This window comes from Balaenoptera physalus, assembly GCF_965194825.1.
Source record: "Balaenoptera physalus genome assembly, chromosome: 2".
Classification (NCBI taxonomy): domain Eukaryota; kingdom Metazoa; phylum Chordata; class Mammalia; order Artiodactyla; family Balaenopteridae; genus Balaenoptera; species Balaenoptera physalus.
Window position 1 is genome coordinate 83791912 of NC_138883.1, and position 14076 is coordinate 83805987.

A 14076-nucleotide genomic window follows, 5' to 3' on the forward strand; every position below is an offset into this window, starting at 1 on the left:
ATTAATTTTCTGTTTGGAAGATCTGTCCATTGGTGTAAGTGAGGTGTTAAAGTCCCCCACTATTATTGTGTTACTATCGATTTCCTCTTTTATAGCTGTTAGCAGTTGCCTTATGTATTGAGGTGCTCCTATGTTTGGTGCATAAATATTTACAATGGTTATATCTTCTTTTTGGATTGATCCCTTGATCATTATGTAGTGTCCTTCCTTGTCTCTTGTAACATTCTTTATTTTAAAGTCTATTTTATCTGATATGAGTATAGCTACTTCAGCTTTCTTTTGATTTCCATTTGCATGGAATATCTTTTTCCATCCCCTCACTTTCATTCTGTATGTGTCCCTAGGTCTGAAGTGGGTCTCTTGTAGACAGCATATATATGGATCTTGTTTTTGTATCCATTCAGCAAGCCTGTGTCTTTTGGTTGGAGCATTTAATCCATTTACATTTCAGGTAATTATTGATATGTATGTTCCTAGTACCATTTTCTTAATTGTTTTTGGTTTGTTTTTGTAGGTCTTTTTTTCTCCCACTTAGAGAAGTTCCTTTAGCATTTGTTGTAGAGCTGGTTTGGTGGTGCTGAATTTTCTTAGCTTTTGCTTGTCTGTAAAGCTTTTGATTTCTGTATTGAATCTGAATGTGATCCTTGCCAGGTAGATTAATCTTGGTTGTAGGTTCTTCCCTTTCATCACTTTAAATATATCATGCCACTCCCTTCTGGCTTGTAGAGTTTCTGCTGAGAAATCAGCTGTTAACCTTATGGGAGTTCCCTTGTATGTTATTTGTCATTTTTCCCTTGCTGCTTTCAATAATTTTTCTTTGTCTTTAATTTTTGCCACTTTGATTACTGTGTGTCTCGGCGTGTTTCTCCTTGGGTTTATCCTGTATGGGTTCGCTGCACTCCCTAGACTTGGGTGGCTATTTCCTTTCCCATGTTAGGGAAGTTTTCGACTATAATCTCTTCACATATTTTCTCGGGTCCTTTCTCTCTTTCTTCTCCTTCTGTGACCCCTATAATGTGAATGTTATTGCGTTTAATGTTGTCCCAGAGGTCTCTTAGGCTGTCTTCATTTCTTTTCCTTCTTTTTTCTTTATTCTGTTCCACAGCAGTGAATTCTACCGTTCTGTCTTCCAGGTCACTTATCCGTTTTTCTGCCTCAGTTATTCTGCTACTGATTCCTTCTAGTGTAGTTTTCATTTCAGTTATTGTATTGTTCATCTCTGTGTGTTTGTTCTTTAATTCTTCTAGGTCTTTGTTAAACATTTCTTGCATCTTCTCAGTCTTTGCCTCCATTCTTTTTCCGAGGTCCTGGATCATCTTCACTCTCATTATTCTGAATTCTTTTTCTGGAAGGTTGCCTATCTCCACTTCATTTAGTTGTTTTTCTGGGTTTTATCTTGTTCCTTCATCTGGTAGATAGCACTCTGCCTTTTCATCTTGTCTGTCTTTCTGTGAATGTGGTTTTTGATCCACAGGCTGCAGGATTGTAGTTCTTCTTCTGCTGTCTGCCCTCCAGGTTTTGTTTTTAAACCATGCTTTAGGAAAATGTGACCAACACCTATATAAAATAAAATTATGTGTAATATTTAAAAAGTAGAACTTTTGACTAAAATATTAATAATTCTTATCTTAATCTTTAATGATTGGCTCTCTAGTGAAAAAAAGATTTTCTTTTTCTCTTTTAGGTCCAAGAGCCTCCTGAAATCAATTTAGTTCTATACCCTCAGGGCTTGACTGGGGAAGAAGTATACGTGAAAGTGGATTTGAGAGTGAAATGCCCACCCACCTATCCAGATGTGTGAGTACATTTAGAAATAGCTTTGATGTGATTTCCGTTCTCTGTTTTGAAAACATAGGAACAGGTTGGAGTTAATGGTGTTTTCTCCTTCTGGCCCCTATTCCATTTAAAATTTTATTTCCTGTCACTTGCATTTCATGAAAACTACATCAGCAATAGACATTTTCATGAAACCTGTCTCCTGTTAAGTCAGCTTATAGTTAGTAGTCTTTATGGATGGTAATATTTGCTGCATGACTAATGTTTGCTTCCTCTGATATGTTAACTTTTGTTTGTTTAATTCTTCATAAACAAGTAAGAGGAACAATCTAGAAGAAAAAGATAAAGGTGAAGTGACTATAAAAGCCTTGTGGACTTAGTTTTAAAGTATGATAGGCATTAGGACTTAGAGTAGCCTTCCAGGCCAATGGGACCTTTACTTCCTAGAGTAAAGGAGGATTTAGAGTTGCCCTGTTTCTGTGGGGGGACTGCTAACGAGTCTTCACTGGGCAATCCCACACCCTGCAGGGCGTGTAACATCACTGGCCTCTACCCACTAATGCCAAGAGAGTTCCCCAGTCAGTGAGACAGCGGAAAACCTCACGTATTTCTAAACTCCCGCTGAAGGTGATACTCCCTCTGGCTGAGATTCACTCGTAAAACAAAAGCATTAGCTATCAGGACTTGAGTATTCTTTTTTTAAAGTACCATGCATATTCCATGTAATCTTTCCCCAGACATTCCATGTGGAAAAGCAGATTGGCCTGGATGATGTTTTGTGGTTTGAGCTTGTTGTGTAGGAAGCCAGTGAAGGAAAGTGACAAATAAAAGGAAGTCCTGCCTTACACAGTGGGTGGTAAATGAAGTCCTGCCTTACACAGTGGGTGGTAAATGAAGTCCTGCCTTACACAGTGGGTGGTAAATGTTTGGGACTTGTTATCTTAAGAGGTGATAGAGGATATGAAAATACAGATAGGTCAAGTTGAGTTCCTCAAAGTTAGTAACCCACTTTTAGCCCAACCTGTATACCTAGAGTAGATATAGTAGGTATTCAGAAAGTTAATTTATGCATTAATTGAAAGGTGATTAATTTTATGAAAGAAAGATAAGGCAGTGCCTCTTTAGGTTTTAGTTTTCCTGACACTGTATAGGTGGTGTCTTTTCTGACACCAACAGGGTGTCCAGACAATTCAATTCAATTGTGACAGTAAAATTTATAGTTGGGTTAGGGGCTCAGTCCCACAACAAGACTTCAGATGCCAGTTGCAAGTCCCAGTACTTCTGATCAACTGGTTATAAATTTGCAGGTTCCCATAATGCCTATGTTCGATAATTTGCTAGAACAGCTCACAGAACTCAGGAAGGCACTTCACTTACTATTACCGGTTTATTATATAGGATACAACTCAGGACCAGCCAGATGGAAGAGATGCTTAGGCCAGGAATGTTGGGAGGGGCGCAGAGCTTCTTTGCCCTCTTGACATTGACTGATGTCCTCTGGGGGAGACACAATCACCCCTGGTTGAGAACCACTACTTTAGAGAACTCGTCAGGTAAATCTTGATGTGTCCACTTGGTAAAAATATTATTTAAGAAACAGCATGCAAATGCTAAGAAAAAGTTAAAAAGTAAACATTATAATATCAGCTACATAAAATTATTAATTATGTAGCAAAGCCATAAAGAGAACACTGGAAATTTTAAAGCAAGTTTAATTAGTGTTGCAGATGAATTTTTCACCATTCTGTTAATATTGCTATATAATGACTGCGTGCTTTTTTTAAAAAAAATTATGTAAGTCTTGACTTGGGGAAACATTCCTATCTTTTGAGATGATATGGGGCAGGAAAACTTTCCTTTTCTGCAAAATAGTCCTTGATGCCACTGTGAGAGAGAGAATCCTGGATTGGCTGGACCACACATAGACTCAGTAGTCTCTCTCAGATTTCCATCTATCCAACTAGATTGATGATTGTAGCAATCTATCATACTGAAGCATTGAGAGAATCCATAGGTAAGTGAATAGTAAAGGCTTCGCCAAGGTAAAACGCCATGAATTACTCAGAAATGCTTGGTGGGAAGTGATGAATCATCTTCTCTTCAAATGAAGCCTACTTAATCTCAGAGTTGTTATTAGATGTGTATTGGTTGGAAATAAGAAGAACCCCAAGGGCTGGTTGTACTTTCCTTGGGTAGAAAGTGTTAACTCTTAGTTGCGCTCTATAGGGATGAAGAGGAGAGTGTGGTAGGCATCCTTGGAAGAGCAGAGTTTGCAGAGTGTGCATGACTAGATTTATGCATGAGTAAGTGAGCTCATTTACAGCAGAATGAGTGCCTGGGACACAGCATGTTGTAGGAATACTAGATAGATCACTGTGGCTCCATCTCGCCTAGTATTCTTGGCCTGCTTTATGCCAGAGTGCACTAACGAGCACAGAGCGTCTGGACTCTGGCAGGTGAGCCGTCTGAGTAAACTGACGTTGAGGGGCAAGCCAGGATGGAACGTTACCATACAAGGGAGCTCATAGTGAAGTTACTAGGCTAGAATCACACACAGAGCTGGAGTGATTTTTTAAAAGGCAGTAGACAGTAATTGATGTTAAAAATTTAAATCAGGTTGTAAAGCTGAAATCACACAGAGGAGTTGGGGAGACCCCTGATCGAGCCCCAATCATGTATGTCTGGTCCTCTGGGGGATCAGGGCACCCGACTGCCCACACTGACTACTAGCCAGCCCACTGCTGCCCCCACAGGCTGCAGGTACCTCCGTGTTGACTACCGTGTCAACTGAGTTGCTGGGGTAAAGTTAAAATGCTTTTGAGATGAAAAGAAATGTTGCTGGGGGTACAGAGAGATTCACAAATGAGGCTGCTATGAAATCCCCAGGCCCCGAGCTTGGAACTTAGCAAATATTAATGCAAATAATCTGTACTTTCTAGAGTAACTACTTTTTGTTTTTTTCTTTTCCAGAGTCCCTGAAATAGCATTAACGAATGCCAAAGGTCTGTCAAATGAAACTGTTAATTTGTTAAAGTCCCGCCTAGAAGAAGTGGCCAAAAAACATTGTGGCGAGGTATGATGTGTTAAACTGGAATTATGAGAGGATGGTAAAAATCTCGTCATGTTCAACAGTGTTTGCCTTCTGGCCTTTTCTTTGGGTTAAAGGCTTTCTCGTTTCACCTCAAATCTAAATTTCACTAGGATGTTTTGGTTTTTATTGGTATCTACAAAGGGGAACATTGCTGTTTGTATTTTTTTAATTAATGGTATTTATGAATTACAAATTGTAGAGTATATATAGATAGTACTGTTGCTTAAGAATTCTTCTGGAAGCACTTTATATGAACCTGGCCATTCTTTTTGCACACTTTGGACCTGACATCATGACCTCATCGTGACTTCAACCTTTATGTTGGAAAATGTTTGCAGACAAGTGATTTCTCACCAAACTTTGCCACCTCTCCACTTTTCGTATCAGAAAGACTGTTTTCCTTCTCAACAATTAACAATACACTCTCCTCCATCAATGTCCCTTTTATATCTGAGCATTTACACCTAGTTCAGTACTGATTCCTTTTTAATTCTGTGGCATCAGAGTCTACATGAGCTCCCCCTTGGGTGGCAGAACTCTCTCTGGAGGGCTAGGCTACATGACTTCTTAGGGCAGAGTATTACTGTGTGTATTAACTCTGTGTATACTGTGTGTATAATTACTGAGAGTATTATTATCTCTTAAATATAATCTATTTCCTCACTTTTGTATAAGATCACTCAGTGTTTTTGCCTAGGTAGCTCATGCTTAACTATCCCATCCTATAAAAAGTGAGAAGAGCTAAGTAAGGGCTAACCCTAGGCCTCCATGTCTATGCTGGACTGCTTGGAAAGTGCCTGGACAGTTTTTTACTTGCATTCTATAACACATTGAGTCACAGCCATCTAAGTTGCGTTTCCAAGAACTTCAGTCATTGTTGTACTATAGAAAGTGACTGTATGATAGCCAGGTCATGGAAGCAACCTAAATGCCCATAGACAGACGAATGGATAAAGAAGATGTGGTACATATATAAAATGGAATATTACTCAGCCATAAAAAGGAACAAAATTGGGTCATTTGTAGAGACGTGGATGGATCTAGAGACTGTCATACAGGGTGAAGTAAGTCAGAAAGAGAAAAACAAATATTGTATATTAATGCATATATGTGGAACCTAGAAAAATGGTACAGATGAACCGGTTTGCAGGGCAGAAATGGAGACACAGATATAGAAAACAAACATATGGACACCAAGGGGGGAAAGTGGCAGGGGGCGGGGGTGGTGGATGAATTGGGAGATTGGGATTGACATGTATACACTAATATGTATAAAATGGATAACTAATAAGAACCTGCTGTATAAAAAAATAAATAAAATTCTAAAATTCAAAAAAAAAAAGTGTATGAAAAACTGAAACTGTTTCCTCTAAGATCAGGAACAAGACAAGGTTGTCCACTCTCACCACTATTATTCAACATAGTTTTGGAAGTTTTAGCCACAGCAGTCAGAGAAGAAAAAGAAATAAAAGGAATCCAAATCGGAAAAGAAGTAAAGCTGTCGCTGTTTGCAGATGACATGATACTATTCATAGAGAATCCTAAAGATGCTACCAGAAAACTACTAGAGCTAATCAATGAATTTGGTAAAGTACCAGGATACAAAATTAATGCACAGAAATCTCATGCATTCCTATACACTAATGATGAAAAATCTGAAAGAGAAGTTAAGGAAACACTCCCATTTACCATTGCAACAAAAAGAATAAAATACCTAGGAATAAACCTACCTAGGGAGACAAAAGACCTGTATGCAGAAAACTATAAGACACTGATGAAAGAAATTAAAGACAATACAAATAGATGGAGAGATATACCATGTTCTTGGATTGGAAGAATCAACATTGTGAAAATGACTATACTACCCAAAGCAATCTACAGATTCAGTGCAATCCCTATCAAAGTACCAATGGCATTTTTCACAGAACTAGAACAAAAACTTTCACAATTTGTATGGAAACACAAAAGACCCTGAATAGCCAAAGCAATCTTGAGAAAGAAAAACAGAGCTGGAGGAATCAGGCTCCTGGACTTCAGACTCTACCAAAAAGCTATAGTAATCAAGACAATATGGTACTGGCACAAAAACAGAAATATAGATCAATGAACCAGGATAGAAAGCCCAGAGATAAACCCATGCACATATGGTCACCTTATTTTTGATAAAGGAGACAAGGATATACAATGGAGAAAAGACAGCCTCTTCAATAAGTGGTGCTGGGAAAACTGCACAGCTACATGTAAAAGAATGAAATTAGAACACTCCCTAACCCCATACACAAAAATAAACTCCAAATGGATTAAAGACCTAAATGTAAGACCAGACACTATCAAACTCTTAGAGGAAAACATAGGAAGAACACTCTATGACATAAATCACAGCAAGATCTTTTTTGATCCACCTCCTAGAGTAATGGAAATAAAAACAAAAATAAACAAATGGGACCTAATGAAACTTAAAAGCTTTTGCACAGCAAAGGAAACCATAAACAAGATGAAAAGACAACCCTCAGAATGGGAGAAAATATTTGCAAATGAATCAACGGACAAAGGATTAATGTCCAAAATATATAAACAGCTCATGCAGCTCAATATTAAAGAAACAAACAAGCCAATCCAAAAATGGGCAAAAGACCTAAATAGACATTTCTCCAGAGAAGACATACAGATGGCCAAGAAACACATGAAAAGCTGCTCAACATCACTAATTATTAGACAAACGCAAATCAAAACTACAATGAGGTATCACCTCACACCAGTTAGAAGGGCCATCATCAGAAAATCTACAAACAACAAATGCTGGAGAGGGTGTGGAGAAAAGGGAAGCCTCTTGCACTGTTGGTGGGAATGTAAATTGATACAGCCACTATGGAGAACAGTATGGCGGTTCCTTAAAAAACTAAAAATAGAACTACCATATGATCCAGCAATCCCACTACTGGGCATATACCCTGAGAAACCATAATTCAAAAAGATACATGTGCCATAATGTTCATTGCAACACTGTTTACAATTGCCAGGACATGGAAGCAACCTAAGTGTCCATCGACAGATGAATGGATAAAGAAGATGTGGCACATATATACAATGGAATATTACTCAGCCATAAAAAGAAATGAAATTGAATTATTTGTAGTGAGGTGGATGGACCTAGAGTCTGTCATACAGAGTGGAGTAAGTCAGAAAGAGAAAAATAAACACCATATGCTAACACATATATATGGAATCTAAAAACCAAAAAAAGGTTCTGAACAGCCTAGGGGCAGGATAGGAATAAAGACAGAGACGTAGAGAATGGACTTGAGGACGTGGGGAGGGGGAAGGGTAAGCTGAGAGGAAGTGAGAGAGTGGCATGGACATATATACGCCACCAAATGTAAAATAGATAGCTAGTGGGAAGCAGCCGCATAGCACAGGGAGATCAGCTCGGTGCTTTGTGACCACCTAGAGGGGTGGGATAGGGAGGGTGCGAGGGAGACGCAAGAGGGAGGAGATATGGGGATATATGTATATGTATAACTGATTCACTTTGTTATAAAGCAGAAACTAACACACCATTGTAAAGCAATTATGCTCCAATAAAGATGTTAAAAAAAGAAAGAAAGAAAGAAAGAAAGAAAGTGATTGTAGCACAGTCTGGACAAAAAAAATAGGCCTTGGGAATTATTCCAAAGTTCTTTCTAGTTTAACTCGTTTCTAGTGTAGTCTAATGTCTAGCTGAAAAATAATATGGAGTTATATTGAAAATTAAGCTACAGAATCCTCTGGTTTCTTGGATTCATGATTTGTGATTTTTTTGAAAAATTTTTTGCTGTATTTTATTTTATTTTATTTTTACAATGCAGTATTATTAACTATAATCACTATGCTGTACATTAGATCGCCAGAACTTGTTTATCTTATAACTGGAAGTTTGTACTCTTTGACCAACATATCTCCCCTTTTCTCCCACTCCCTCGCCCCCGGCCCCTGGTAACCACCATTCTAGTCTCTGTTTCTTTTTTTTTTAAGTTATTATATTTTATTCTATTTATATTAGTTTAATACTTTTTAAATTTAACAAATGAATTAATGTATGTCAATGCTGTCTTACAGGTAGAAAAACCAAAATATCAAACCACCGAATAATATCTCAAGAGTACATGTTTTCTTGGAACTTGAGCCAAAATTGAAAGTTAGGGGTCCCTAACACTCTAGTTACTACCTCTGGCTCCTAGGCCGTGCAGACAACAAATACCACAAAGCTTGTTCTACTTTGAAAAACTAATAATTATGTATAAATACTTTAGTATTATTTATAAGTTCAAGTAAGGAAGTGTTCAGTATTCGTAAGGTTCTCTATCAGTTATCTATTACTTTCTAACAAATTTTCCTAAAATGTAGCAGCTTAAAACAATAGCACTTTTAGTCTTTGTTTCTGTGAGTTCAGCTTTTTTATATTCCACCTGTAAGTGATATCATGCAGTATTTGTTTTTGTCTGACTCCTTTCACTTAACATAATGCCTCAAGGTCCATGTGTGTTTTGCAAACAGGAGGATGTCCTTTTTCATGGTTGCACAATATTCTGGTGTGTGTGTGTATCACATCTTCTTTATTCACTTATTCGTTGACACTTAGGTTGTTTCCCTAGCTTGGCTATCGTGAATAATGCTGCAGTAACATGGGAGTACAGATACCTCTTCAAGATCCTTTGTTTTCATCTCCTTTGAATATATACTCAGAAGTGGGATTGCTGGATCATATGGTAGTTCTATTTTTAAGTTTTTGAGGAACCTACATACTGTTTTCCATGGTGGCTGCACCAATTTACATTCTCACCAAGAGTGTACCTGGCTTCCCTTTTCTCCACATCCTCGTCAACACTTGTTATTTGCTGTCTTTTTGATGATAGCCATTTTAACAGGTGTGAGGTGATAACACATTGTGGCTTTGATTTGCATTTCCCTGATGATTAGTGATGTGTCGAGTATCTTTTCATGTGCCTATTGGCCATTTGTATGTCTTCTTTGGAAAAATGTCTATTGTGTTCCTCTGCCCGTTTTTTAATTGGATTGTTTGCGAGTTTTTGGGGGGTTTTTTGTTTTGCTTTTTTTGGGTTTTTTTGGCCACGCTGGGCCTTTGTTGCTGCACGCGGGCTTTCTCTAGTTGTGGCGAGTGGGGGCTACTCTTTGCGGTGTGTGGGCTTCTCACTGTAGTGGCTTCTCTTGTTGCGGGGTGTGGGCTCTAGGCACGTGGGCTTCAGTTGTTGTGGCTTATGGGCTCTAGAGCACAGTAGTTGTGGCATGCAGGCTCAGTAGTTGTGGCATGCAGGCTCAGTAGTTGTGGCTTATGGGCTCTAGAGCGCAGGCTCAGTAGTTGTGGAGCATGGGCTTAGTTGCTCCGCGGCATGTGGGAGCTTCCCGGACTAGGGATCGAACCCATGTCCCCTGCACTGGCAGGCGGACTCTTAACCACTGCACCACCAGAGAAGTCCCAGATTGTTTGGTTTCTTTTTTTTTGCTACTGAGTTGTATGAGTTCTTTATGTATTTGAATATTGACTCCTTATCAGATATATGATTTGCAAATATCTTCTCCCATTCTGTAGGTTACCTTTTCATTTGTTGATGGTTTCCTTTGCTGTGCAGAAACTTTTTAATTTGATGTAGTCCCACTTGTTTATTTCTGCTTTTGTTGTCCCCCCCACCCCCCTGCCTTTTTTGGCTTTATTGTAAATTATACTTTTTATTTTGAGATAATTATAGATTCACATGCAATTGTAAGAAATAATACCAGGAGAGCCCAAGTACCCTTTACTCAGTTTGCCCCAATGGTAACATTTTTGCAAAACTGTAGTGTAATATCATAACCAGGACATTGACATTGATACAGTCAAGATACAGAATGGTTTCATCACCACAAGATCCCTAATGTTGCCACCTCCTTACACCCCCATGCCCTCCTTGATACCTGACAACCACTAATCTGTTCTCCATTTCCGTAATTGTCTCATTTCAAGGATGTTATATAAGTAGAATCACAGTATGTGACCTTTGGGATTTACTCCCCCTCCCCCCACCACTGCAGCATGATTCTGTGGAGACTCATCAGATTGTCACATGTATCAATAGTTGTTACTTTTTATTGCTGAGTAGTATTCCATCTTATAGGTGCACCACTGTTTGTTTAGCCATCCACCAGGTGAAAGACATTGGAATTATTTCCAGTTTGGGGCTATTAAAAATAAAGCTGCTGTAAACATTTATGTACAGCTTTTTGTGTGAACATAAGTTCATTTCTCTGAAATAAATGCTCAGGAGTGCAGTTGTGGGTGTATGGTACTGTGTGTTCAGTTTTTTAAGAAACTGCCAAAATTTTCCAGATTAGCTGACCACTTTACATTACCATCAGCAATGTGAGTGGTCCAGTTTCTCCACATCGGTGTCAGCATTTGATGTTGTCAGTTTTCTATTTTATCTATTCTAATAGAAGTTGTGATGGTTAATTTTATGTGTCTGTTGGCTAGGCCATGGTACCTGGATATTTGGCCAAACATTATTCTATATGTTTCTGGGAAGGTATTTTTTAGATGAAATTAACATTTAAATCAGTATACTTTGAGTTAAGCAGATTACTCTCCATAAGGTGGGGGGGGCCTCACCCAGTCAGTTGAGGGCTTTAAAAGAAGAAGACTGGCCTCCCTGGAAGAAGGAATTGCCAGGAAATGCCCTTGGGACTTGAACTGCAACATCAACTCTGCCCTGGGTCACCAGCCTGCTGGCCTACCCTGCAGAATTTGGACTTATCAGCGTCTATAATCACGTGAACCAATTCCTTAAAATCAATCTCAATCAATTTTTCCCTCTCCCTCCTTCCTTCTCTCTCTCTCTCTCTCTCTCCATACACAGTCGGCTCTCCGTATCTGTGGGTACTACATCCGTGTATTCAGGCAACCATAGATCGAAAATATTCAGAAAAACAATCCAGGAAGTTGCAAAAAGCAGAACTTGAATTTGCTGCATGCCAACAACTATTTGCATAGCATTTACATAGTATTTACAACTATTTACATAGTATTTTCGTTCTTTTAGGTATTGTAAGTAATCTAGAGATGATTTAAAGTATACTGTGGGAAGATGCGCGTAGGTTATGTGCAGATACTATACCGTATATGTATGTGGACACATACCCCTTCTATTTGGTTCTGTCTCTCGGGAGAACCCTGGCTGATACAGATGCGTACTGCGAGGTGAGGCAGAGCGGCTGCCGTAAATAAGGAGGTCAGGAGAGGCCCCACCAGGTGACATGTGAGCAGAGGCTGAAAAAAGCAAGACGATGGACTGTGTAGATTTGGGGGAGAGGGGGACAAGAGCCAGTTTGGAGACTAGCTCTTATTTACATCCAGTCTTGTATGTTTTATCAGATTTATACAGAAAATGCTAGTAAATTAAATACATTAGCAAAAGAAAAACCCTCCACTGCTTGGCTCCTGGCTCCTTTCTGGTGTAGAAATGGTTTCTCTTTGACGTGATGCAAACTGCCTTCTTTAATCAGCTTTCCTTAAAAGAGCTTTTCACAGAACAGTTTGCCTCTTAGAATCTAGACTAGTGTTTCTCAACTGTAAATAGAAGTATATCCAGTGAAAGCCACAGCTTCTAGTACAATAAAAAATACAGCTTCCCCCAATAATAGCTGTGGTTTCTCCCCAAGAGAAAGGTGAACACCAGGCAAACTATATATTCTTGTGTACAGTGAATTCTATTACCTTTTACCCCCCTAAGTCCTTTTAGAAACAATAATTTTTAATCTGCTTCATTGTAATTGAGGAAAAAGAAATTTCAGAGTGGTGGTCCTCATCTGCAGAAGGAGCTCGGCACTCTTGACCTCTTTGGGGTTGGAATAGTTGGTCAGTGTGGGGTCCCAGAAACCTTTGTTCTGTTGATTTACCAGCCAAGCTATGGTTTATGATTTAGGGGTTGGGGAAAGTGGCTTCCTACATTCACATAGGATGTCTGAGAGGGGGGCCTTTTTCCTTCTGATACTGTAAATGCTTCCCTAAGTGGAAATGAAATGCTTTCTAAGTATTAATTAGCCTCCTACTGGCCCATTACTAGCAGGGAGAGAGTGAGGCCTTTAAGCGTTTGCCTCTGTACCCCAGTAGGATGTTTTCAGTATGCTGTATGGATAGATGAAAGCTCTCATGTTAGCAATGATTATTCTCTGCTCAACTGTCATTATGTAGGCAGGTTTTCTAGTTGGGAAGGTAGTCTTTACTTTTATGCAGTTTTAAATATTTTACCAGATTTATTTATACAGAAAAATATTTTATTGGATTTATTATATAGAAAATGCTAATAAATTGAATAGGATTGCAAAAGAGAAGTGAAGCTTTTTATTTATCTAGATAGTGATTTTTCTTGATAGCAACACAATGAGGTGAGTGCTATAAAAGCTTTTTCCTCCTGTGGTTGCATCCTAGACCTAATTTAGAACGTGTCACATTAAAATGAATATCACCATTGTGAGTGGGTCTCGGATGGCCTGCATGTTTTTCTGTAGTCTTACCTTGGGGCCCTGCTTCGCGTCACTTGACCATTTGTGGTTGATTTCCATCCATGTGTTTAGGTGATGATATTTGAACTGGCTTACCATGTGCAGTCATTTCTCTGCGAGCACAACAAGCCCCCTCCCAAGTCTTTTCATGAAGAAATGCTGGAAAGGCGGGCTCAGGAGGAGCAACGGAGGCAGTTAGAGGCCAAGCGGAAAGAGGAAGAGGAGGTGAGACCCTTGTCACCGCGGTGTCCAGCCTGGAGGACTGTGAGCTCCTATAGGTTTTTCTCCATCTCTACCTACTCACTTACTGGTATTTCTTTAAGTTTTGCTCAGCATTTGATCCAAGAACCATGGATTCATGTGAAAGGAGGCCCTAAGAGTAACCAAGAAATAAATACTATGAGTGATTCCCTCCCAACAAATATCAATGCTACCCCTAGAACCCTTAGTCCAGGTCTTTAAATAAAAGAAAAAGGAGGTCGGTTTAACCAAATTTCTGGTGCTCTTTCTGTGCTTGTAAAGCTGTGCAGGAGTTCGGAGGCTATTATCTTCTTCCCTCTGTGGGACAAGTATCTCATGCCCAAATGAGTAGCCAAAGCCAGAGACTGAACGTTTTTTTGTTCACTAACCATTTGTACTTTTTCTTTATTTGCATATGGATGTATACTGCTGTGTTA

At 39.1% G+C, this 14076-nt stretch overlaps 1 protein-coding gene across 3 annotated transcripts in view; it reads left to right on the forward strand.

Annotated features, from left to right (window-relative positions):
- EIF2AK4 (eukaryotic translation initiation factor 2 alpha kinase 4) overlaps positions 1 to 14076 on the forward strand; it is a 109221-nt gene that overhangs the window by 10671 nt on the left and 84474 nt on the right. For all 3 annotated transcript variants that reach the window (XR_014257815.1, XM_082442882.1, XM_082442883.1), the window contains exons 2-4: positions 1685 to 1797; positions 4747 to 4849; positions 13472 to 13624. Coding sequence is in view for 2 of the 3 variants with exons in the window: in XM_082442882.1 (XP_082299008.1) it covers positions 1685 to 1797; positions 4747 to 4849; positions 13472 to 13624 (369 nt within the window). In the remaining variant the exon portion in view is untranslated. The remainder of the gene's footprint in view (positions 1 to 1684; positions 1798 to 4746; positions 4850 to 13471; positions 13625 to 14076) is intronic.